The 23,936-nt window shown below is 48.4% G+C and overlaps 2 protein-coding genes across 2 annotated transcripts in view; both read right to left on the minus strand.

Moving 5' to 3' along the window:
* Positions 1 to 5,691, minus strand: part of SIK2 (salt inducible kinase 2) — a 32,865-nt gene extending 27,174 nt beyond the window's left edge. Inside the window, exon 1 of the mRNA XM_032709518.1 lies at positions 5,533 to 5,691. Coding sequence (XP_032565409.1) covers positions 5,533 to 5,682 — 150 coding nt within the window. The 5' untranslated portion in view covers positions 5,683 to 5,691. The remainder of the gene's footprint in view (positions 1 to 5,532) is intronic.
* A 3,946-nt stretch (positions 5,692 to 9,637) lies between these two features.
* On the minus strand, positions 9,638 to 16,746 carry LAYN (layilin). Its single transcript, XM_032709725.1, has 7 exons — positions 16,680 to 16,746; positions 14,075 to 14,378; positions 12,303 to 12,460; positions 11,931 to 11,969; positions 11,520 to 11,603; positions 11,082 to 11,184; positions 9,638 to 10,438 (listed from the first exon to the last, which is right to left on the minus strand). Exons 1-7 carry the CDS (start codon positions 16,744 to 16,746, stop codon positions 10,114 to 10,116), a joined length of 1,080 nt encoding a protein of 359 aa, XP_032565616.1. The 3' UTR covers positions 9,638 to 10,113.
* Between the last annotated feature and the right edge of the window lie 7,190 nt (positions 16,747 to 23,936).

A 23,936-nucleotide genomic window follows, 5' to 3' on the forward strand; every position in this document is an offset into this window, starting at 1 on the left:
GCTTCCTACTTTCTTCCTTTTCCAGAAGTTTCCTATCCCATCTCCTCGCCCAAAATAAAACAGCTCTCCAAGGCTGCTGAAAGACTGAAACCAAAACCTTCTTCAGGGAAAACAAGTCTTCAGGGCACACAATCACTGGGGGCAAAATGGCTCCAGGAAAACCCTCTTTTAAGAGTTTGGAAACATTTCCTTCCTTCTCCCCAAAGCCACAAATAAAAATTGAGTGTAGATGTAGAACAGGTCACAGAAGGTTAATGGACAAAGTGACCTCCTGTTGTCCATCCACACAGATCCCCCCAAAAAAATTATTACCACTGCCATGTGTCCAGGACTTGGGAGGAAAACTGTCACAGGAATTTTTTTCACCCAGACATCACCAGATAATCCTGACAGCACCGTAAAATGCTCTTTATTAACACAGCTAACACTGAACTCCTCGAGAAATCACATTATATGTTGGAAAACGAAGTACTGGAGCACCGTGGAATGAGCCAGCGCCTCAGAAAACTGCTTGCTACCTCTGGGATCATGTTAAAAGGTGAATTTTGTGCTGCTGCATCCATAATCTGTCCAAAAATCCCAAACAGGACTTCTGGAGCTGCATCAGTCAGTCGACAGCCACCACCAATGGATCCATAAAGGTGTGTGTTGTGTAACCACAGACACTTGAAACAACCCTAAGCACAGCTCTCTGCTAATTAGGAATATCTTACTGGAGCTACAAACTAAGGAAGAACCAACTATATTTCCAGTTTAAACAGGTTTTTTGGTTTAAAAAATACCACCCCATTGCATCAACTACGATTTGTCTCATGATGTGGAGTCACTCGGGACCATTCAGAGGGTTTTTTAACGCAGTAAAAACCTACTTGAAGGAGAAAAAAAAATTTGCTTTTTGCAACCCTTGCGCAATTCTCAGTGTGCACATTATATATGTGCACATTTTACATGTGCACATTATATATGTGCATCTCCTATAGGAGAAGCAGCACGGGAGCAGCTGCCACCTCTTCTTCCACACTCAAATGCAGATTAAACATCTCAAGTCTATTCTGCCATCTTTTCACTTTCACACATCCTGCCAGGGCCAGAGAGGATTTAGAGAGAAGAACCACTTGGAAACGCTTCAAAATCCAGCACCATCTTTCAGAATGATGTGAGGAGGAACAGAGCATTCAGCAGCTCACTCGTGTCCATGAGCTCAGCTGGGTCACGATGACAGGAAAAGGGATGTAATTCTTAGAGGTGGAGAAGCTCCTTCAAGCCATGGAACAGTTTCCTATCTGAAAGAGTGTGTTTTGTTCCTAAATACTCAGCTTGCCAACAACTACTAGCAACAGCTAGAAACAAACAACAGAAAAACCCCGGCCAAATATCAATATATAATATTAGCACAAACTTCTTCTGACAAGGAAAACAAAAGGGGGATCCCGTTCCTTCCCTTCCCCCATCACCAGTCTTTGCTGCTCAAAGGGTCACATTCCAAAATATCTTTGCAACTTTCGTGACTCCCCCTAATTTGTAAAATATTAGGGATAGCACAGATTTCCTTCCCTCTTTTACTAGACTGGAGTTTGCTCAATCCTCATCTGACATCTGGGAATTGAAGCTGCCAAGAAGTGAAGACGAAATGATTGTCAAAGAAGATGAAAGTTCTTCTGCTCTTCAGCTACTCCAGCTTTCAGTTTTCATTGTTTGCGTGTTATTCATTTAATTCTTCAAAGGAAAAAAAAACAAGGCAAAACCCAAACACTCCAAAAAAAAAAAAAAAAAAAAATCAAACCACAACACAACTTTTCTCTCCCAAAATTCACATCCAAACTGCCCCTGCCTGTGTCCCACCTAAGCACACCTGATCAGCTCAACTGCTACCACAGTTCCTATCAGGAGCTGGGTTTACTTTTTAATTTTTATTTTGCCAGATATAAAACACAAAAGTCCCTGTAACCCAGCAGGCAGTTAGAGGCAGAGTGTGATCCACGGGGACATAAAGAACTTTATTTTCACCTGGGGAGCAACGCCCAGTGTCCCTCTGGAGGTGATTAATCCTTAGGGGGTGTTGGTTACAGAGTTTTGGGGGTGGGTGGGGGACACAACTCTCCCTCTCTCACAGCCTATTCACAAAGAACTGCCTCCATCCTTAAAGTGCTTTTTCCAAGCAGCACCTTCACCTATTCCAAGAGCTTTTTCATTACTTCACACGCCATCCTATTTCACCAGGAGCAAATCTCCCTCTTCTTCAACTTTCTGCTCCCAGTTACCTCTGTTCTCTTTTCTTTCTCCTTCCGAGGACGGGAGAGGGAAAAAGAAATAGAAATCTGTTGCTCATTTCCACGCCTCATTAACAGAAGTTACCCTGGGATCACAGGATTTCTGGGCAAGAGGATAAATGAGCGTGGCAGGAAAGCACGTGCCCTCAACCTCACTGGCAACAAACACTCAAACAAGCAAAGCAAAGGTCGAGGGCAGCCCTGTCCCCCCCCTCTGGGGCACCCTGGCAGTAAAAGGAGTCAGGCAGCACCTCTATTCCCACAAATCCCCCCCATTTTCCTTAACTTTCACACTTCTCTTTGACCGATTGTGCAATTTCAGGGCTGCGGGAGTGGGGGATTGACGATGAGGTTTCTGACTTTCTGCACACACCATCTACCAGCCCTGCCTGCTCTCATGCCATTCTCACCTGTACTTTGCCATCCTATGTCCCTATCTGCAGGTTTTCCATAAAAAGGATGGATTGCACATCATCTGTGAGCGCTGACGTTCAAGGCAGTAAGATCCCATCCTTTCTAATTTGATGGTTATTGGCTGGGCAGAGTTGGGTAAAAACAAAAAGGCAAATATTTTATAGGTCGAACCCACACAAAATACTGTTTCAAAACACTGATGCTAAAAGAGCCCAACAACAAAGAGGTTCTGAGTGTAAAGGGTTTCAAACAGGGAGGTTCAGGAGAAACTCAGGCAAGGAAATAGTCCTTTAAAACAGCTTTTCTGAGCAAGTCTCAGCAGCAACACAGCACAGACCTTCCTGCAGTGAAACACAAGCACAGCCTTTCTACAAAACTGAGTATTCTGCCCCTGGAATTTTATTAAAGGCACAGAGAAATCAGCAACTCAAGAAATTTAAGCAATAAGTTCAGAACAAGCTTGAAATACGACCTGCCTTCCATCTGGAGACATGAACAAGCAGGACTTCCACTTTGTGTGCCCAGTGATCTAACAATCAGATGAGGTGCTCCAAACTGGAAGTGCTTATTCCAAATAGTATTTGGCTGGAATTTATTTCCTCTGACATCACCAGAAGTAATCTTAATAGGGTTCCCCTTCCTCAAAGGCCATGTAAGTACTTCCAGCAACTAACTCAGCAATTAAATTCCAGATAAACACTCCTGCATCTCTTGCTGCAGAAACATGATGTGGCTGCACTAAAAAAAAAATAAAAATAAATAAATAAATCAAAGACCTTGACACAAATCTCCAACACAGGCAAATCTGCTGTAAAAATCACACAGAAGGTAAAGAGGCTTCAGGCTGGACAGAAAAGTTGGTTAAAAAAAAAATAATCAAGACTGTATTAGAATGGGCTGGAATTCAGCAATTTCTTAGGACATGGGTGAAATAAAATCATAGCAGAGTTGAGAAGCTGCTGAGCTCTAAGTTTTCTGTAACCTTTGTTATTTTGAACAATGCTAAACAAACATACTTTCTAAAAGTACAATACAAATAAAGATTAGAGTTCTCACCCCCATCACAGAGTCTGCCAAAGAAATGAGAACTGAAGAGCAAGTGACAACTTAATATCTTCAAGTGAAGCCTTTACAAGTTTGGCATCTGGCAACAAACTTGGGAAGGGAACACTAACACTGCCAGGGCTTTGCTTGGCTCTTCAGGAACAGCAAGGAAGGGCTTAAAAAGAACTTCAAGTCTGTTATGAACTTGAGAAATAAGAAAAATTGCTGTTAACCCCTGGGATGCAAAGCTCATCTAGCCCTGTGTGGCCAGAGCAGTGTTAGCACCATGGGTTTGCTTCCCTCAACTGAGCATTTCTCCATTCCTGCAAGGAATGATTTTGCCACACGAGCCCAGGGCGATGAATAAACTGCAGGTCTGTTCAGTCTTCACTTTGTACTTCAGGAAACATTTTAATGACTTTTGTCAGGCACAGAGCAGCACGGGAACCTCTTCTTCAGCAAACAATGAAAGCAGCCAGAACACAGGCTTACAAAAACCTCACCTCTAGGTGTAGTGACTAAAACTACCTAAGAGCAACATATAGGAGAAAGCTGATCTTTCAGAGCCATTACTCTCACCAGACACCTTTTTTTTTTTTTCCCTTTTAAAGTGAACACGACCACATTTTATCCACCCAGACTGACAATCATTTTTGTTGTAGGTAAGGCACGAGGTGTTAACAATAATCACCGGGTAATACACGGGGGTGGTTAAACAAAGAGGCTAAAAATGGTCGAATTTGGTTAACTTGCAGGATGCTGGACGGAAGGACTCAGAACACGCACAAGTTCCTCTGCTGGAACGGATAACCCAGGGAGGGAGAAGCTCTGCTCATCTGCAAGCACCGGCCGGGTCAGGACACCGGGACAGACCCAGGACACAAGGTTTGAACCTCCCCTGCTCACAGGGAGCGCTCCCCAACTCACCCAGCAGCCGCCTGCCCTGCTCACCCCGAGGATGCTCGGGGTCGGGAGGGTGCCATCCTCGGGGTGACATCCCCGAGCGCTCGCCCGCGGCCTGAGCCACAGGGGCTGGGAGGAGGTGTTATCCTGCCCTTCCCGGGCAAGATGAAAGCAGGAAAAACCAACCCGGCTGCTGCTGCAATAAAATAAAATATCCCCTTCGCCGCGGGAGGTGCCGGAAGGAGGGACAAAAGCGGGCGAGGGGCGCGCAAGGGAATACCCGGCTCCGGGGGCGGGTACCCCCATTCCGGGGACGGCTCCATCCCCGGAGGGGTACCCCCATCCTAGGGCTGGGTACCCCCAGTGCGGGGCTGGCTCCATCCCCGGGGCCGGGTACCCCCATCCCTGGTGGGGCACCCCCATCCCCGGGGCCAGGTCCATCCCTGGGGGGTACCCCCATCCTGTGGAGGGTACCTCCATCCCCGGGGGGTACCCCCATCCTGTGGAGGGTACCTCCATCCCCGGGGGGTACCCCCATCCTGTGGAGGGTACCTCCATCCCCGGGGGATACCCCCATCCTGTGGAGGGCACCTCCATCCCCGGGGGGTACCCCCATCCTGTGGAGGGCACCTCCATCCCGGGGCCAGCTTCACCCCTGGAGGGGGTACCCCCATCCCGGAGCCGGGTACCCCCATCCCTGGTGGGGCACCCCCATCCCCGGGGCTATGTCCATCCCCGGGGGGTACCCCCATCCCGCGGAGGGTCCCCCCATCCCGAGGCCAGCTCCACCCCCGGAGGGGGTCCCCCCCATCCCGGGCGGGCTCCATCCCCGGGGCGGCAGCGGAGCGCGGCGATGCGCGGGGCGGGACGGGGGGTCGGGATGCGGCGGGAGCGACCTCACCTCGCTGCGGGTGATGCGGTGCCGCGCCAGCTTCACCACGGCGAAGTTGCCCTTGCCCAGCGTGCCCTCGATGTCGTAGAAGCCGACGCGGACAGGGCCGAGCCCGCGGGGCAGCAGCGCCGGGGGCCGCCGGGGCTCGGCCATCACCATGCTGGGCTCGGGGGGCGGCGGCGGCGGCGGCTCGGGCTGCTCGGGGTCGGTGCTCGGCGGCCCCGGGGCCGCGCCGCCCCCTCCGCCCGCTCCGCCCGTCCCTCCGCCGCCGACGGACCGACACACGGACACCGAGCGGCGTCACCGCGCGCGTCACCGCGGGCGGGGGCTCGCCATGGAAACCGGCGGCGCGCCCGCCCAGCGGGGCCGAGCCCGGGAGCGGGGTGGGGACAGAGCAGGGAGAGGGGACGGGGAGGGACGGGGGAGAGCGCGGGGGATGGGGAAGAGGGCAGGAGATGGGGATGGGATGGGAAAGAGGACAGGGGATGGGGATGGGATGGGGAAGAGGACAGGAGATGGGGATGGGATGGGAAAGAGGACGGGATGGGGTTGGGATGGGGAAGAGGACAGGGGATGGATGGGGATGGATAGGAATAGGGGTGAGAAAGAGGATGGGGATGGATGGGGATAGGGATGGGGAAGGGGATAGGGAATGGAATGGGGAGGGATGGGGTGGGGATGAGGATAATGATGGGGACAGGGATGGAGACAGGGACGAGGATGGGGACAGGGAGAGAGACGGGAACGAGGATGGGGATGGGGACAAGGACAAGGATGGAGTCAGGGATGAGGATGGAGAGAGGGACAGAGGTAGAGATGGGGATGGGGACAAGGACAAGGATGGAGACAGGGACAAGGATGGGGACAGGGACAAGGATGGGGACAGGGACGGAGGTAGAGATGGGGATGGGGCAGTGATGCTGAGGGTCGATGGGTCCCCCAGGCTCCCCCCACGGCTTGGTGTGGGCATCCCCTCCTGCTCTCCCAGCTCGGTAGGTGCCCTACAGTGTGGCTGTAGGGAGGGGGGGGTCAAACCCACCCCCTGCATTAATAAGATCCCATTAATGAGATCCCAGCAGGCCCAGCTCGTTAGCAGGATGAGGGGGAGTGGGTCAGCCCCAGGTGTCTCTCCAGCCCTAATCAGGGGCTCCAAGCACTGAGACCCTGAGCTGCTGCACCTGCATCAGACTTTGAGGGTCCTTAAGGCAGTTTCCTGACACAAATCCTCTCTCCCTGGCACTGAGCAGCTTTTCCAGTGGCCCCAGTTATTCCAGATCACAAAGGTGCCTCTTGTTGGTACATCAGCCCCCCAAAATCCCACTCAGATCACACAGTACTGAGTGCTGGGTGCAGCTCTGGGCCCCACCATTTCAGAAGGTGCTTGGGTGCATCCAGAGGAGGTTAAGGGAGCTGCTGATGGGGCTGCAGGAGGAGGGATGTCCTGTGAGGGGCAGCTGGGGCCTCTGCCTTCATCCAGCTGGGAGAGAAGGAGGCTGAGGGACAAGGTCCTGGCTCTCTGGAGGGGATGTGGAGATGGAGGTGCTGAGCTCTTCTCCCTGGAATCCAATGACAGGACTCATGGGAAGGGCTCAAAGCTGCATCAGGGGAGGTTCAAACTGGATATTGGGAAGCATTTCTTTACCAAGAGGGTGGGTAAACACTGAACAGGCTTACTGGAGAGTGGGCCAATGCCCCAGGCCTGTCAGTGTCTGACAGGCACTTGAATCATGCCCTAATGACACAGTTTAACTTTTGTTTTTCCCTCTAGTGGTCAGGCAGTTGGACTAGATAATTTTTGCAGGTCCCTTCTATAACTAAACTATTGTTGTATTTATTTCCTGCACACCTGGAAAGACAGATTGGGAAGCTCTGTTAGGCCCTTTGACATGAAAGGGTTAGAGGACCTTCAGGGTTGACAATGTATGAAAAAAGTTAAGGCCTTTCATGCTAAATTCCCTTTCCAGTACTGAGTCCACCAGGTCTGATTTGTCTGTGCACTTGCCCATTAGCTTGCTTTCATTCCAAAAATGCCATTTCAACTCTGCAGTAATTTTTGTTCTCCCAGTTCATGCCTGTCCCTCTCTGACCACTCTTATCCTCTGCCCCATCTCATGCTGGAGGACTCACTTTGGGTACCAGGAATCACCCCTGGAATCTTTGCTCCGTTCCACTGACCAAACGAGGCACATCCAAAAGCTGATGGAACAAGAGGCCTCGTGTCTTTTAGATCAGCAACACAGCCACAGACCTTTTCTGATGCAAACCCAGCTCAAAACAGAGCGTGGCCACGAAAAGAACAAGTGGAAGAATGCAAGGAACAAACTTGTGCCTCTTGCTTTCCCTTTTTTGTACAAGTTCTACACGTAAAGCTGTGTCATACTTGTGAAAAGTTGGTTAAATTTGTTACGTGTCAGAGAGTGATGACTGTTCTGCAAAGGGAGCTGAAGTTCTCTGTGCAAAAATTAATGCCTGTCCTTCCCTGTTCCTGAGATTCTCTAAGGGATGACATTTGGAGATGATGCTGCTGACTTGGGCTGCCATGGAGAACAACCACAGTGCTCTCACTGTTCTATTTATCCCCTTCAGAAGTTCTGGCAATGACTAACTGATGACTTGAGTTAGTCAGACATCCACCCTTTCAAGTGATTGATAGGTACATGAGCAAGCTTTCCATAATCCTACTTGAATAGAAAGTGGTGTCATCCCAAAGTGCCACTTGTGACATTTCTCTGCTGTGGAGGGGCTTCATTTTTTTTTACAGGCTCGAGCTTGGTGCGTTAAAAGTAACTTTTTCTCCACTGTGCCAAATATTGCCTGACATTCATTCACAGTGGCTTTATTATAAACGGGATTCTTTAGTATTAAAACATTTATTTGCTTCCTGGCCACTCCTGCAGTCACAAAAGCATCCTTTGTCCGGCTGCTTTTAGCGGCCACTGATGTCTCCTGCCGTGCTCCAAGGAAAGGGATCCCAGCGCTCCCGGCAAAGCCCGGGATGGAGCAGCTCGTGGAGGACAAACGTGGAGCGCACATGCCCTCGTGTGGTCACTGCAGCTCCAGAGGAGAGACGTCCAGCAGCAGAATTTCCAAAATCCCCTCACCCGGGCACACGCAGCTCGCTGCCCGAGCTCAGGGAGCCGGGACCAGACCGAAATACAGCCTCAGACGCCTCATCCCCGACCTCTGACAAGCTTTGCCTCTCATTTTCTGGTTTGCAACGCCTGAAATGCTCAGGATGTGCCTGATGCTTAACGCCTGCAAAAAAAAAAAAAAAAAAAAAAAAAAAAAAAAACAACAACAACAACAAAAAAAAAAAAACAACAAACAAAAAACAAAAAAAAACCCCAAACCTACAAACCACAAAAACCGAGGGAAGAGACCAAGAATATAGTCAAAACAGAAATATTTTTTTCCTTGATGAAAGAGCACTAATTACTGCATTGGAAACTCCAGGCATTCCAAGTGCCCAGCACTGCCTATTCTCCTATATAGGGATTTTGCTTTTCAGGAGAAATTGTTGCTAACTCGATGCCATTTTCAAAAGACCTGGAAGATTAATTCTATTTTCTGTTTTTAAAAGGAATTACTTCTTTCAGGGCTTCATCTTGCACCACGTTCTGCTGGAGGAACAGCAGGGGCTTGGCAGACACTGTGACACTGCAGATGTGCAGCACAGAGCCCTTGTGCACTGAAATATTTCAGTGTTTGCAGTAAAATCCTCTTCCTGCCCGTTTACTTTGGCAGAACAGGGTCGTGGCTACCCCTGCACTCAGTGCTGTTTTTGTTTCAGACACACATAAAACACCTTTTGCCAAACCTTTGTTTCCTGGTGGCTTGTAAAAATTGGTTTTCCTTCCTTTTCCTATTTATTTCCATGCAAGGGAGGAGAGCAAGCTCTTAAGGGAACCCTGTCAAGAGCTAAAAATTCATTTTAGGTGCTTCAGAGATTTGTTCAGCAGCAAAACGTTGCTCTCTCCTGGAGCCAGAAACACCTGCAGGGCAAAAGGTGTGTCCTATTTGTGTTCCTGCTCGACATACTTTATGTTCTTGGTCTCCCCTCACTCCCTCCCTCCCAGGAGGATGAGGGAAAGAAGCGGAAAAGTGAGAAAATCCGTGGTTTGAGACAAAGGCAGTTTAATAGGGAAAGTAAAAGTTGCACACACAAGCAAAGCACACCAAGGCATTCATTCCCCACTCCCTATGTCCAGGAAAGCAGGGCTCCATCACACCTGACAGGCAACTTTTAGCACCTTTAAGACAACTGGGTCAGTTAAATAAATAAGGATTTTGGATTGTCCTCTAGTTTTTCAAGGCATGTCTTTGGTACAAAAAAGTGAATCAAGATCATTAACAAGCCGTTCCCAGGGCAAAGGGGAAAATATATACATTCTTTTCAGTCTGGATCGTTAAAAACCCACATTCTTTCAAAAAAAAAAAAAAAAAAAGAGAAGAATATGGGGACAATGCAAAACCAGGATAAACACCACGTATACTGTTATTAAAACAAGTGCATAGACAGGGCAGGTAAACTCGTATCAGCATCCACTTTGTCATCTGAGTTCCAGGGGGGGTGTTTTTTTGTCTGTTTGCTCAATATCCATAAATCTCATTGTCCACCCAGGTGGACTCCTGGCTCCTGCCCACCCGGTCCCCACAGAGCTCGTAGATGTCGTTGGTGACAAAGCCACTCTGGGGCCCCAAGCTGCTGCTGGGGGGTTTGGGGGCTGCCTCCTGCCCAGCCTTGCCCAGCTCCGAGTGCTCCCGGGCCCGGAAGGAGGAATTCTTGGTGCCAGGCCTGGTCCCAGCCAGATCTGCCTCTGACTGCTTGTTGATGACTTTGTAGATGTCCAGGCTGGGGCTGGTGGACAGCCAGGCATCCTCCTCCTTGGGGCTCGTGTCCAGCCGCTCCTCCCTCCTGGGGAATGGGGGGGGAACAAAAAGCCATATTATGGCACAAAGCAATGCCACACCTCTTACAGTAATTTAATGCTGACCCTCGAGGAAAGCTGACCCTCAGAGCCCGGGCTCTGCATAAAATTGGGAATTATTTGTCATTCCATGCTGGAACAGTCCCTTGGCACGACCTGCTGAGGGACCCCTTGGCGATACTGAAGCAGCAAAACCCAACCCTGATGTTCCCAAATCCACAACCAGCACCCCCAGCAGAGCCACTGTGCACACAGGGAAAGCAAGGGGATATTACTTATCAACAAGTATTATTTGCTCCTTTTATCTCCACATTTTTCACTTTCAAAGGGGAACATCTGATAATTCAAAAATCGATGATTCAAATCTTGAATAAGAAAGATGAAGTGCTACCACATGAAAATTATGATCTTGTTTACACTCTTCCCTGACTGCTATGTCTGTGAACACACTAATATGCTATAATGTGATTTACTTAAAATTTTGCTTGAAAACAACTCAGCCTGGAGCACCCACTGCACTTTTTAAACATTTCTTTGGCTGCAAGAGGTCCTCTGCAGAGCACCTCACAGGGTGCCAAAAGCAGCTGTGAGATTACTGCCAGGTGATTTTAACATAAAAATGCCACTTACCTCTTCACAAAAAGCCAAAAACAGGAGATGCCTGTAATGACCACCAGTAGCAGCAGCACAGGAATGCTGGGAATGAGGATGTAGGCAAGACTCTGAACAGGTTCTAGGGGCAAAAAGGAGTCAGTGGCAAGAAGAAATTGGAAGTTTCTCACAGTTAATCACATACACTTACAAACAAAACACGATCAATTTAGCCACTAAATTAGTGATTCAATAAAAGTACCTTTTTCAGACCCAGAACACTTTAGATTTTGAACATTTTGGTGGCCAAAGCAGCCAGTTGAGACTTGTACTGAAGGGGAAGATTTGAGGGAAGGGTGGGGTTTTTTTCAGACTATATGTACAGCCTCCTAGAGTTTGGGTCAAACACTTGAAACTGTTTGCAGCCAAATGTGAAAAATGTGGATCTGCACAGCCAGGGGGGAGTGCACAACCTACCTCTGGCTCCCACAGCTGTCACATTAACACCCCTCCTCCGGGGTTCTCCTGGCAGCACTGGGCTCGAGGGCTCTGTGGCAACACCTGGGAAGAAGCAGCTTAGTTAACATTGCAGATTTGCTTTCTGAAAGAGCTTAAGAGTCATAAAAGTGAGGGTGAGGGGATGGAAGAGACTGAGAGCTGCAAAGATGGGTAAAGGGTACTGGCCCTCTTCTGCTTCCATGAGCTGCATCGACAGCAGCTCGGCTGTTTTCCTACAGAGTGGGTTATGGAATTGCACAAGGAGAAGTGCAAACTGCAGGGAAGTTTCTTGCTCAGTGTGTTTTCAGCCTGCTGAGAATGACTGTAACACAGAGGGCTTCCTCTGAAAGTTAACACATCATTGAAAAAGAGCCCCAAACACCAACTCACCTCTCTGAGGATTCCCTATTGGAGCATTCGTTGGCTTCTCTGAAAGAAAAGAGAAATGCACAATTTGAGTGGGGAGACCAGTGTACTGAACACCATGAGCACCCTTCTCTGGTGTTCTCTCTCCCTCAGGCCCCAGCTGAGACCTCAAACACTTCACACTTCATAAAAACCCCCCTGAAAATTTATCCCAAGTCACAAGGAGCTGCAGATATTAATGCTGAGATTGCTTCCCCCAGCACTTGCATAAATTCAGAGACACCCATCTCCCAGCAGGAGAGGTTTTCCTCTGAGGAAGGGTTTCCCTGTGTCCCTGCAGCCTCCTCGTGCCTCCTCCAGGGGGCTGGGTTTCAAAGCCCCAGAATGACTCATTACCGAGGGAATATTTGCAGATGAAGTTATTTTTCATGTTGCATCTGTCGTCGTTCCACTGAAACATGTAAGGCCCCCCGACACCTGGCGGGGCAGATGGCTGGTGGTACATCACAACGCAGATCTCACTCCCACAGGATGGCTCATCCACGTACCAGTTCCTGGGAAAACACAACAGGGGCCACCTGACATCACTTCCCGGGAGCTCAGCTGGGAACACGGCCCAGAGGGCACAGCCAGGGGGTCACAGCACACCCTCCCACCCCACCCTTCCCCTGGGAATACAGTCATTTATTCCTGGAATTCTGATTTTTTCCAAAGGAATAAAAAAACAACTCAGCAATCGGGGCGTTAAACGTTCAGGAGCGAAGGGCTGAGCCCCTCCCTGCCTGAAACCCCTCGGGAGAAATCTGACTTTCCCAAACCATTTTAGACCTGTGCAAAATCATCTACCACAGTTGGTTTTTTTTTTTTTTGCTCTCTGGCCTCGGTGCCTCGCAAAATTTCAACACCTCTTTAATGAGGAAATGAAAAAGCTAAAAGGGGGATCTGGTTTTCTCTGTCTGGAAAAGCACCAACACTGGCTTGCAGATAATTCTTTTTTTGTTGTTCTAATAATAAACTTCACCACCAGACAACTGTGCAGGCTTTTCCAAGAGCACCCAGGAAGGAGGCTCAGCCCCCTGGAACACCACTGGTATTGAGGAGGCATCTTCTGCAGCTCAGAGGAACTCTTCTAAACTGGGTTTAGATTTTGACAAGTGCTCAATACCCACTATTTTGGAACAAACCATGTTTTGCCTGCCAAGCTGGCCCGTACAATAGAGACAATTCCAGCTATCCCAAGGTATTCCACATGGGAAAACACCCCTGTGTGTTAAAGCAGTGTTTTTTCAATCATTCCAATGCTGTATTTCTCCCTCACTTCCTTCCTCCCCTGGTGTTTTCCTTGGCTTTATCATTTAGCATAAATAAGCTGTGTCTCACCAATGGAAGGCAATAAAGCTGTGCCTGTTTCTTAGCAGCAGATCTGGCTCCAGCTTCCCATTATCCACCCCCAATATCTGAGCCACAGGAGAAACTTTAATACACCCAACAGCACTAAAAGCAGTTTTATTCATTTCTTCACAGGGCAACTAAAATATCTGATGAGCTCCCAAGGCAAGAAGGTCACTGACAAGATGTTTTTTACCCATGTCCAATAGAAAGAAGAGTGCAGATTGGTGTAAATGTTGTTGCTTTGATATTTTAAATTTCAGGAAATGCTGTGGTTTCTCTCACCTTAAGACAGGGAGGCAGAAATCTCACAGATGTTGTGAAAACTTGAACTTTTCACGTCTACAAAAAAATCCTGCAGCTCTCAGATTTGACTGTCTCACAAGAAAAAAAAAAAAAAAGTCATTCCTTCAGTAAATAGAAGGGAAAGAGCCCATTGCTCAGGGATGAACTCCAGGGCATCTGAAGTGCAGGAACCTCCAGGTCAAAGCACATATTTTGTAGCTGCCTAATCAGATTTTTTAAGACCGGATCACTTGTTCTTCCCCCTCCTTTTAGCATGCAAAAATCATCAACTAGCCCGAGCTAAACACTCTAGGTGTCATATGGAGCAACAGAGAGCCTCCAGAGCAGGGTAACTTTATATCTGGGTGGGATGAATCACAAATGGCAGCTGGGACAATATTCCTTGGGTCATTTGACAGAATCCTTTGTGACTGCTGAAGGCAGGTGACAGTCCCTGACCCTTTTGCCTCCCAGTGCCACCCACAGGCACCCACCTGAACTTGGCTGAGCTGCCATCCGACCAGGAGTAGAAGCTGTGGCACTCTGTACTGTTGTTCTCCTCCTCCTCCTCCTTTTTCCTGCGGAGCCCTATCCAGAAATCCCCATCGGAAGCCAGGAGGCTCCTGACGAAGGTTTCGATGAGTCTCTGCTCTGCTGCACTCTCGATGCTCACCAGGTGTCCCCCGTCAGCCCGGCAGGCCAGCTGAGCCTCCTCGTAGCTGGTTCTGCGGGAGGCATCGTGGAAATACACGATTTTGTAGCAGGGTTTCTGCGTCCCACGGCGGCAAACTGTCTGTCCTGCAGCGGGGGAGAGGGACCTGTCACAGCAACTCTGCCTGCAGGGCCAGACTTCGGTGTTAATGCTTCCATCTGGACGAGTTTTGCACTGTTTCTATGGAAAAGTAGACAGGCAAAGAGCCTCTTGTGTTCCTGGCCTGGCAGTGGCATCTCCAAGCTTTTCTTACTGCCTCAAACAGTTTTTAGCACTGTCCTTTCATGTCCTGCTCTTCTCAGCTCCCTCACGATTTTTCTGTGAGTTCCAGATCCTGGGAGTTCCTCCCAGAGAAGCAATGCTGTGCCAGAGAGCAAGCTCACATATGCAGCCTTTCCAGAACAGAGCTCCCTTGCAGGAGTTCAAAGAGGATTTTTTAGATTTATTGTTATTTTTAAGGAACTAAGCAGGTAAAATCAGAGATTCCCTTACACAAGCAGAAACAGCAAGGATTTATCTTTTAGAGTGTGTGTAATAGTTCCATGGAGTGTATATTGCAGTCATGGAATGGTTTGGGTTGGAAAAGATCTGAAAGCTCACCCAGTTCCACCCTCTGCCACGGGCAGGGACACCTTCCACTAGCCCAGGTTGCTCCAACCTGGCCTTGGACACTTCCAGGGATGGGGCAGCCCCAGCTTCTCTGGGCAACCTGTGCCAGGGCCTCCCCACCCTCCCAGGGAAGAATTCCTTCCCATTCTCCCACCTAAACTCATTCTTCCAGTTTTCAGTGTCTCTATCGGGGCGAACAAGACGTGTTCCCCCAGCCCAGTTCCCTCTGCTCTGGGTGGTGCTGCTGACTGCCCAGGAAGGAAGCAGTGTCTGCTTTCAGGCTGTCAGAAGCCAAGAACTTTCTCATGCAGAAGCAGCACAAGCTTATTTTGGTTACGAGGGGAGATCAAAGTGAACAGACACATCGTCTGAATCCAGGCACTCCTGCGTCCCTCACCACAACAGTCCCAATATTTAGACTGGAAACAAACAGTTTTGTTCTGCTCAGTAAATATTTCTCTGCAGACACAATCTGGTAACCTACGTGTCTGCACAGAAGGAAAACATTCAGCAACATTTGTAACGTGCTCAGAACAAACAGGATGAGAGGACAGGTCATTATAAAGCCCTCCGTGGGTTATTTGCTGGCTTTGCTTTATTCTTCTGTATTCCTACATGAGCACTGTAAGAGTGAGAGTTTAAAGACCTTTCACAGTGGAATTTTTGAATAATTAATTAGTCAGAATCAGTCTGTTAACACTTTACACAGAAGTGACAACAGGAACAGTTTTTTACTACAACTGCAGTGTTAGAGAATACATTTCTGGCATAACCTGTATTTCTCATGGGAACTTTACACTCATCCAGGCTTGGTGAGACAGGCAAAGCCCCCTTACCTCTTCTGAGGGATATGTCCACTGCTGTTGTGAAAGGCATGAGAAAAACACAGATAGCATATTGTTATTAAAAAGCTTTGCTAACTGTCCACAAATACTGTCACAAGCTGCACTCAGGGTCTTTCTGATACACAGATGCAATTTTTTTCCACTTATTGGCAGAAAATCTCTGCCTCATCAGCCATTACTTTCAGCTAAGGAAAAAATCTACTGTAGTTGATGTCTGATTACTGCTCTTTAGGATCCCAAAGAGGGTTTGGGTTACAGGGCACACTGTCTGTGTAGCTGTAAGCAGTGCTGAAAGGGTTCCTTGTATTTTCTCCTTATCTCCTCACTGCCTGGACGGGATCTGCCCCAAAGTCTGCTGACTTCAGTGAGCTCCCCAGGGCAGGGCAGGGAAAAAAATCACAGAGTCACAAAAGTTGGAAGGGATAGAATCCCAGAACAGGCTGAGCTGGAAGGGACCCACAGGAATCATTGGGTCCGACACTTATCCCTGCACAGGATCACCCCAAGAGCCACACCATGTGTCTGAGAGGATCATCCAAGTGTTTCTTGAGCTCTGGCAGCCTTGGTGCTGTGCCCACCGCCCTGGGGAGCCTGGTCAGTGCCCAAACATCCTCTGGGGGAAGAACCTTTTCCTGAGATCCAACCTGACCCTGCCCTGACAAAACTCCAGGCCATTCCCTGGGTCCCCCCAGAGCAGAACTCAGGGCCTGCCCCTCGTCTTCCCCTCCCGAGGGAGCTGCAGACCAAGCCCACCAAGCCCAACCCTCCACCCAGCATCCCCCTGCATCCTCCCCGTGTCGCGACATTCCCCGGCATCCCGATCCTCCCAGCGCCAGGGGAGCCGGAGCTCCCTCTCCGTGCCAAGGGGGCGATCCCAGCGCCGGGCAACCCCCCCCGCAACCCCCCGCAAACCCCCCGCAAACCCCCTCTTACCGCTGAGCAGCCGCGCCCCCGCCGCGCAGCCCAGCGCGGCCGCGCACAGCGCCGCGGCCGCGAGCATCGCCCCAAATCCGCGGCCGGAGGGGACGGCAGGGAGCCGGCACCTCCTCCTTCCCTCCTTCCCTCCCCTCCTCGGCCTCCGGGCCAGCGGGCTCGGCTCAGCCCCTGCGCTGGGGAAGCGGCACCGCCCGGGCTCGGGATGCGCCTCCTCTCTGCGCTCCGCCCGCCGCTCCCCCTCCCTTCCTCCTTCCCCGCTCCAAACTCTCCAGCCCTCCGCGTGTTCCCCCGCCCCGCTTTTATACCTGTCCCCACACTCCCCCCGGGGCGTGGGGAGCCGCCCCCGCTGGCAGAGCCAGACCCAGCCAGGGGCGCATCCTCCCCGGGCGAAGGATGCGCGGCTGCCCTCGGGAAAGCGCTCCGGGAGCGGGCACGGAACAGGGGGGCTCTGCTTCGGACATTACCGACCCCCCCCGAGCCCGTTTCCTGGTGGCCGGGAAGCTGCTCCGCACCTGTTTCCTGCAGCGTTCTCCATCCACGGATTTTCTGGCTCGGGCTCCAAGGGGGTTTTTGCAGGACCGATGCTTTCTTTAAAATAAGAAATTCATGATTTTTATGTATTTCAAACCTAGACCCGCTCTTGGGAGTTCAGTTAGAGAAGCTGTTTCCGAAATAATTATTTTAAATAGAGGAAAATCCTTTAAAATATCCCGAGCACAGCCCACTCCAGGTCACCAGCAGTCAGGGATCTCAGTGTTGGAGCTGAGCTCAGGCCGTGGCTTTGCAGCCTGGGGCACGTCTGTGAAACAGGAACAGCCTCTGTGACATTTCCTGGCCCTTTCAGAAATGTGGAAACACTTTGTCAACTGGTCTTTTCCCTGACTTTCAGAATTCCGACCCGAATTAAAGCAAGATTAAGGAAAATGTCAAAGCTTCCACCTCCTTCTTTTAATATTTAGAAAAAAATGGAAAATACAAAAGTAAAGTACAGAACAAAAGCAGCAGGCTTTTAATGTCCATATCTTAATATAATATATATTAGTATAGGATAAAACTGAGTGGTTATTGCAATAATAATGACAGTAATATCCAGAACATCTTTCCCCCCTCCCCCAGATAGGACCTGACTATTTAGACTGAGGGAAATAAAAAGCAGACCCAGCTTTAAAAGCATAGAATTCGGGCAGAGCAGATAGTCTGGGTTCAGCATTTTAATAAACTTTGAGAAGAGGAGGTGCTTCATATGAACCAACTTAAAAGCTCAAATAAGGAGGAAGGAGAAAGGAGGCTTTTATGTCTAAAATGAATACGTCATTTCTGAAAGGGTCCTTTGAAATCTTGTTTTCCAAGTTATTTCTCAGATCACTGCACTCATCAGCTTTAAAATTTCAGTTCTACTCTCTACAATTGAGCAATGAAATTGTATTAATTCAGATATATAGTTCTCCAGAAGGACAGATGTTTAACCTTCAACTCATTTATCGCTGCTTTGTATCTTGGGAATTACAGCAGAAGGAAAGAAGAGCATTAATTTAATTCAACCCTCTTACTCCTGGATTTTATTCTCCTGATAAACATCCGGCCAGGCCAAGCAAGACCACTGTATGTCAGTAAATCTTGAGTTCAGTACTGATAATAATAAAAATCCCTACATGGAGTTCTTCCTCTGATTGCTCAAATTAAGTTTTGGAGAGCTTTTTAGGGAGCAGAGCAGCCAGTTTCATAACTTTGTTATAAACTGAGTTTTAGTGTTTTCAGGGGATAAAAACCCAGAGACAGCCATGAAAAAAATCAAACAACCAACAGTGGCCAGGCTGTGAAGATCCCTTTGGCACATGGAAGAGAGAAATTCAGACACACTCTCTTATCCTTGTGGTTTTGGGGTTGAAAATTGTCCAATAACTATGTTTAGCTGGCCTAAACTTCATTTACCTCAGACACTTTTTGCTTCCTGCTGTCTGGGCTGGACTTTCAGCATCCCACAGCCTACAGGATCCTCCTTGCTTAGGGAATTTGGTGGATAATCCCCTGTCCCTGCCCCACTGTGGAGACAACAGAACTTCCAGGGATGCAGGAACAGCACGTCTGGATCAAGCCTGAAGTCTGGATTTGAGCTCTGTGTGACACCTATGACTGATAATAATCTGAACATTATTCTTATTTCACTCAGTGCATTCATTTTAATTTCTTTTAGACTTATGTGAGGCTTGTAGTTGTACAAAGTGATTTATTCAGTGCCATTAATCAGTCATCTCTATGGCTGCAAACCCTGGCTCTCATCTATTGTTACTGAATTTAAAAAAAAAAAAAAAAAATTAAAAAAGAATGTGAGATTCAGGGAACTGTTGCTGGCTCCAGCCAGAATTCAGAAAGCAGACTAATTGATGGTAATGGATGGGATGCCTTCTGGAATTATTAATAGGGAAGGAAAGGAGGGTTTGCTGACTTGCAGGAAGGACTTGCAGAGCTCAGCACCTCTCTGCACCTCTCACAGATTGCTCTTGTCTGGCCTGCTTCCCACCCCCAGGCTGCAGGCTTTTCAGTAAAAACGGGGAAGACTTGGCTAAAATTAGAAAAAAAAAAAAAGAAAGAAAGAAAGAAAAAAAAATTGCAGAGTCAGGCTGGAAATGTTATCACAGAACTTCGTGGTGGTTGTCTCAGTTTCCTTTGCTCGGGTGAATTGTATTGATGGCTGGGGGGAACACTGATTTTCCAGAGGCTCCAGCAGAAGTTTCTGCCTTTGGGACTTTTTTACTCAGGTTCAGGCTTGAGCCCCCCAAGAGTTGCCACCACAGGCCACAATTTTATTTGTTCAAGGGGAATAAATGGAGGTAAATGTGAGAAGAGAGGCCCTGGGCTGTGAGAGAGGAGCAGGGTCAGGATGGGAGCTGAGGGCTGCCAAAGGGGAGGAGAAAACACCCTTTATTTTGTCCTCCTGGTTTCCAGGGTCCTGTGAGCAAACCAGTGCATCCCCCAGCACAACTGGGGTCTCCTGCTGGGACAGGAATCCAGCACATTCCCCTTGCCTGAGTCCCTGTCCTGCTGATCCCTCTGCAAGGAGGTCAGCCTGCCTCCTGCCACCAGAATTCCCACGGGCCCGATTTCCACGGAGATGATCCTGCACACCTTTTCACCTGGCTGTGTGGCTAGTGATTGTTGCTTTAGGCAATCAGCTAACTACACTGCCTGGTAACCAGGCTGATGGAAAGCCTTCCAACCCCTTCTTGGATGAAAACTGGGATTTTGCTTAAAAAAACCCAACCCTCCCACAGGAGGCTCCAGCACTATTATTGAAATTCCTGAACGTTAAGCCAAGTGGTCAGAGTAAAAATCACTTATCCAGCCAGCCAGTTTAATATTTAATCATTGCTTAAAACCCCTCTTCACTTACTGGGCTGTTAAATAAAACATGAAAAGTATATAAAAATTTTTTTCCCAATACCTGAAGGATGCAACCAAAATAAATTCTTGGTCCAGTCTTGGGGCATAAGCAATTAAGATAATCAATTTAAACACAACAGGTAAGTCCAGGAAAGCTCCCAAGGATTTTAGCACCAGCTTCAAGAAAAGTAAGATTTCACTTGATACCACCAACACACAATTCTGCTGGACAGGTAAAATTCTGGAAATAAAACTGCAAATGAATAAATATTACTAATTTTGCACTGGGAGTAAGGGTGAGGAGGATTTGTAGTGAAGTTTTCTGGCCTGAGGTTGGAGCAGGGAATCCTGTGCCTTGTTTTGATGGCAGTGGAGTTAGTGATTGTGGAGCAGGGGGTACAATCAGCTAATTACACTGCCTACAAACCAAGCACTGCTCAGAGGCTCATGGAATTCAAACCTAGAACAAAAAGAAAGCACTGCCAATAATTATATGAATATGCTCTTGCTTTTAGAATAATGAGGAACTGACAATAATCAAGAACATTGGTCACATCACCCTTATTCTACTAAACACAAAGTCTTTATACCACAAATTAATTGTGCTTAATAATTAAAACTGCAATGAATGCAACACAAAGGTAATTTCAAGAGTGCAAAGACAAAGCTTATAAATACTAAAATATAAATTATTACCCTGCACCACAATGGAGAAAATCTTGGCATGGAGTCCTTGCTGGGAGCTGTGTCCAGAGGTGGAAAGGCAAATGCAGCTGCAATTTTGGGTCAAGATAAAATAATCAGTGTGAATAACATCACATCTGGTTTGTAGCTGGGCACTTGGGTTCATGTGCTGTAATTTGGGATCCATGCAATTGCCACTCAAAGGTTTTCAGGATGACAGAATTTCACTAGTTCCCCCCCCCAAAAAAAAAATACAGGAACACAGATCATGCTGTCAGGAGGCCACTCAAACCTTTTGCACTAATTTGTGGTAGCTAAAGAAATCAGCAAATCTGCTCTGCAGAGCACACTGAGTGTGTGTAAGGAGTGAGAATCAATTCTGTAAGGAGTTAGAATCAGTTCTGTAAGGAGTGAGAATTAATTCTGTAAGGAGTTAGAATCAATTCTGTAAGGAGTGAGAATTAATTCTGTAAGGAGTGAGAATCAATTCTGTAAGGAGTTAGAATCAATTATGCCCTGTGTCTATCAGATGTGTATGCAATTAATAACGGGATAAAACAATTTTATGGAGATTTATCAAGCTAAATAAGGTATGAGACAGAGTCTGTGAGGTTACAAGGATAAGTCTGCCTGCAAATTAATCAACTTTGCCAGCCTTCACCCATGAACACCTTAGTGTTAAAATGCACAAGAGCAAGTCAGGACTTACCCCCAAGCAGCTTACCTTGCAGTCATCCTGCACTTGGAATGAAATGCTGAAAAAGACGTGATGGAAAGGGAAAAATGGAGAGCTGCTTCCCTCTGGATTTCCCCCCCAGAGCCCCCAGCGGGTGCTCCTGGCAGACATTCCCCTGGGGATGGTTCCCCAGGAGTGTCCCGGCTCTCCCCTGGGGTCGGAGTGTCCCCAGCCCGGGCCGTGGGTCAGCCCCACGCCCTCTGTGTACACTCTGTCACCATGGCCACCCAGGCAGGGCTCGTGCAGGGGGACTGGCTGTTCCCCTGGGCCGGGCAGGTGGCCCTGGCCACGGGCAGTTTTTGTTGCAGGGGAGGTTTCCATGGGCAGAGCCACCACGGGACACGAACGCGGCTTTTCCCCCCTGTGAGGCTCCAGGTGAGGGTGGTCCAGGCTCTGGTGTCACCTGTGGCGTCACTTGTGCCACTCCAGCCACGTCCCTCTGGGCTCATATCTGGGCACTGGGGCTCCAGCCTGCTTTTATCCACACCAGGAGGCCCCAAAAGTGCCAAACAGCTCCGAGGGCTGAATGCCTTGTGCTGCAGCGGGAGGCACAGGCTGAACCACTTCAGTTTTGACTTTCTTCACCTCTCTCCCTATTTTTTGGGGGTCTACCCAAAGCCATTTCTGTTTGCTTGCCCTTGACCTGCTCAGCCCAGTGCATCCCTCCCTCCCTCTGAAAATCATGACATGGAAACAGGGAAGAAGAAAGAACAGACATCAACACTTGATTACATCAGAAGTAAAATTTAGGGGGCTATGACAAGAGCTCTTAGACTCCATAAGATAAGCCCAGGTAGCTTTGCAGTCTTCCCCTTGTTATTCAGTTTTAAAGCATCCTAAACCAACACCAGTCTTTCTCTTTTTTATGTTTTTTTTTAATTTCTTAAGTCACTCAAGACTGATGATCTTAAATTCTAACAATATGTGGTACTCAGACACATAAAAAAAATTGTGCCTTCGGTTCCTGGTTTGTTCCAGTCAAAAATAACTCTCTGCCCAGAGATTTAAGTAAAGGTGTAGGTTTGTAACATCCAGATATGAGGTTTCTCTGCCCTCTGATTAATGGCACCGTCAACCAAATAGGTGCTGTGTTCCTGTGATGCTTCTGAGTGTGATCAGGGCAGACAAAACAAATGCAATCTGTTTTTCCCTAAGAAGATTGCCACCTTGGATGTTCTTCCATATGGGAATTACTCAGGTTTACTGATCTCTGTAGCAACAGTTGTGAACTTCAGCTGCTCACCTGGAGGAGTTGCCTGTCATCCCTCACCCACAGAGATCAAGTGGCTTGCAGGGGGAAGATTTTTACTACAGAGCTGCTCTGGGTTTCATTATTTCCATGTCCTCAAGCCTTTAAAGCAAGAAAACTGCAAAAAATTCTGCAGGGCTGACTCCTGCCAGAGCCTGTGTAGGGAAACAGTGTTTGCTCCTGGCCTGCAGTTCCTGGAGACACTCACAGCTCATGCCTGGGCTTGCCTGGGCACCCAGGAGACCAATCATTTAATCTGGCCAAGAATTCTTGGGCCGGGTTAGGGGCCTGAGCTGAATCCCACTGAAGTCTTTGGATGGATTTCCACTGGTTTCAGGGAGCTCTGGATCAGCCCCATGACTGTCCAGGCACTTGTGCTGGACTGGCTTTTAGTGGTTTGGCTTTTTTCTTTTCCTAATAAGGATTAAAACCCGACAGCATAATATTTAACCAAAGGCACGACTGTCTCCTCATTTGTCTCATTTATCACTCAGAACACTTGGCTGTCCAACTTTTTGCTAAATCTGATGGGATGCTCCTCCTGTTTGGGAATGAGTGGGAACACAGTCTGTTGGCTGTTGCTTAATAGGTCTCACATTGGCATGGACTGTGCCAATTTTGGTTTAGGCATTTTGTTTCTTAGCTGTTATTAACCAAACAGAGCACCCAGGGCCGTGTTTTCTTCAGCTCAGAGACGAGTGCCAGCACTGTGAAGGGTTTGAGCTCAATGAATCCACCTAATTAAACCAGGTTTTCTGGTCACTGAAATGAGAAGCCAGAAACACCCCCTGCTCTTCTGGTTTCTGTGCCATTAACAGCAAAAAGCTTGAACTCCTGCACGATGTCAAAAATAACAAGTTAAAAGTTCTCAGAGCTCTACTTCTGTGTCCATGACCACCTGAATAATCAGAGCCAACTGGGTGAACTGCCAAGAGCTTTGCTTAAATTTCCTTAAATTTGCCTCTGCAAATGTGCAGAATTTAACCTGACTTTTGCCTCCCAACCCCCAGGAAACGTCACCTTAGTGCCTGGCTGCCTGCATGGCTGGCACCTGGTTTCTCAGGTGAGGAGTTTGTTTGCTGCTGACCTACAGTTTATTGTGTGAGCCATGGGAACAAATAGCCCAACAAAGGAGGTGGTGGAGGGATTCAGGCTTCTCTTTGTGGAATCCAGTCACTGCACCCCTTTGTCACAGAACTCCCCC

The sequence above is a fragment of the Chiroxiphia lanceolata genome, chromosome 23 (assembly GCF_009829145.1).
Source record: "Chiroxiphia lanceolata isolate bChiLan1 chromosome 23, bChiLan1.pri, whole genome shotgun sequence".
NCBI classification, from domain to species: Eukaryota; Metazoa; Chordata; class Aves; order Passeriformes; family Pipridae; genus Chiroxiphia; species Chiroxiphia lanceolata.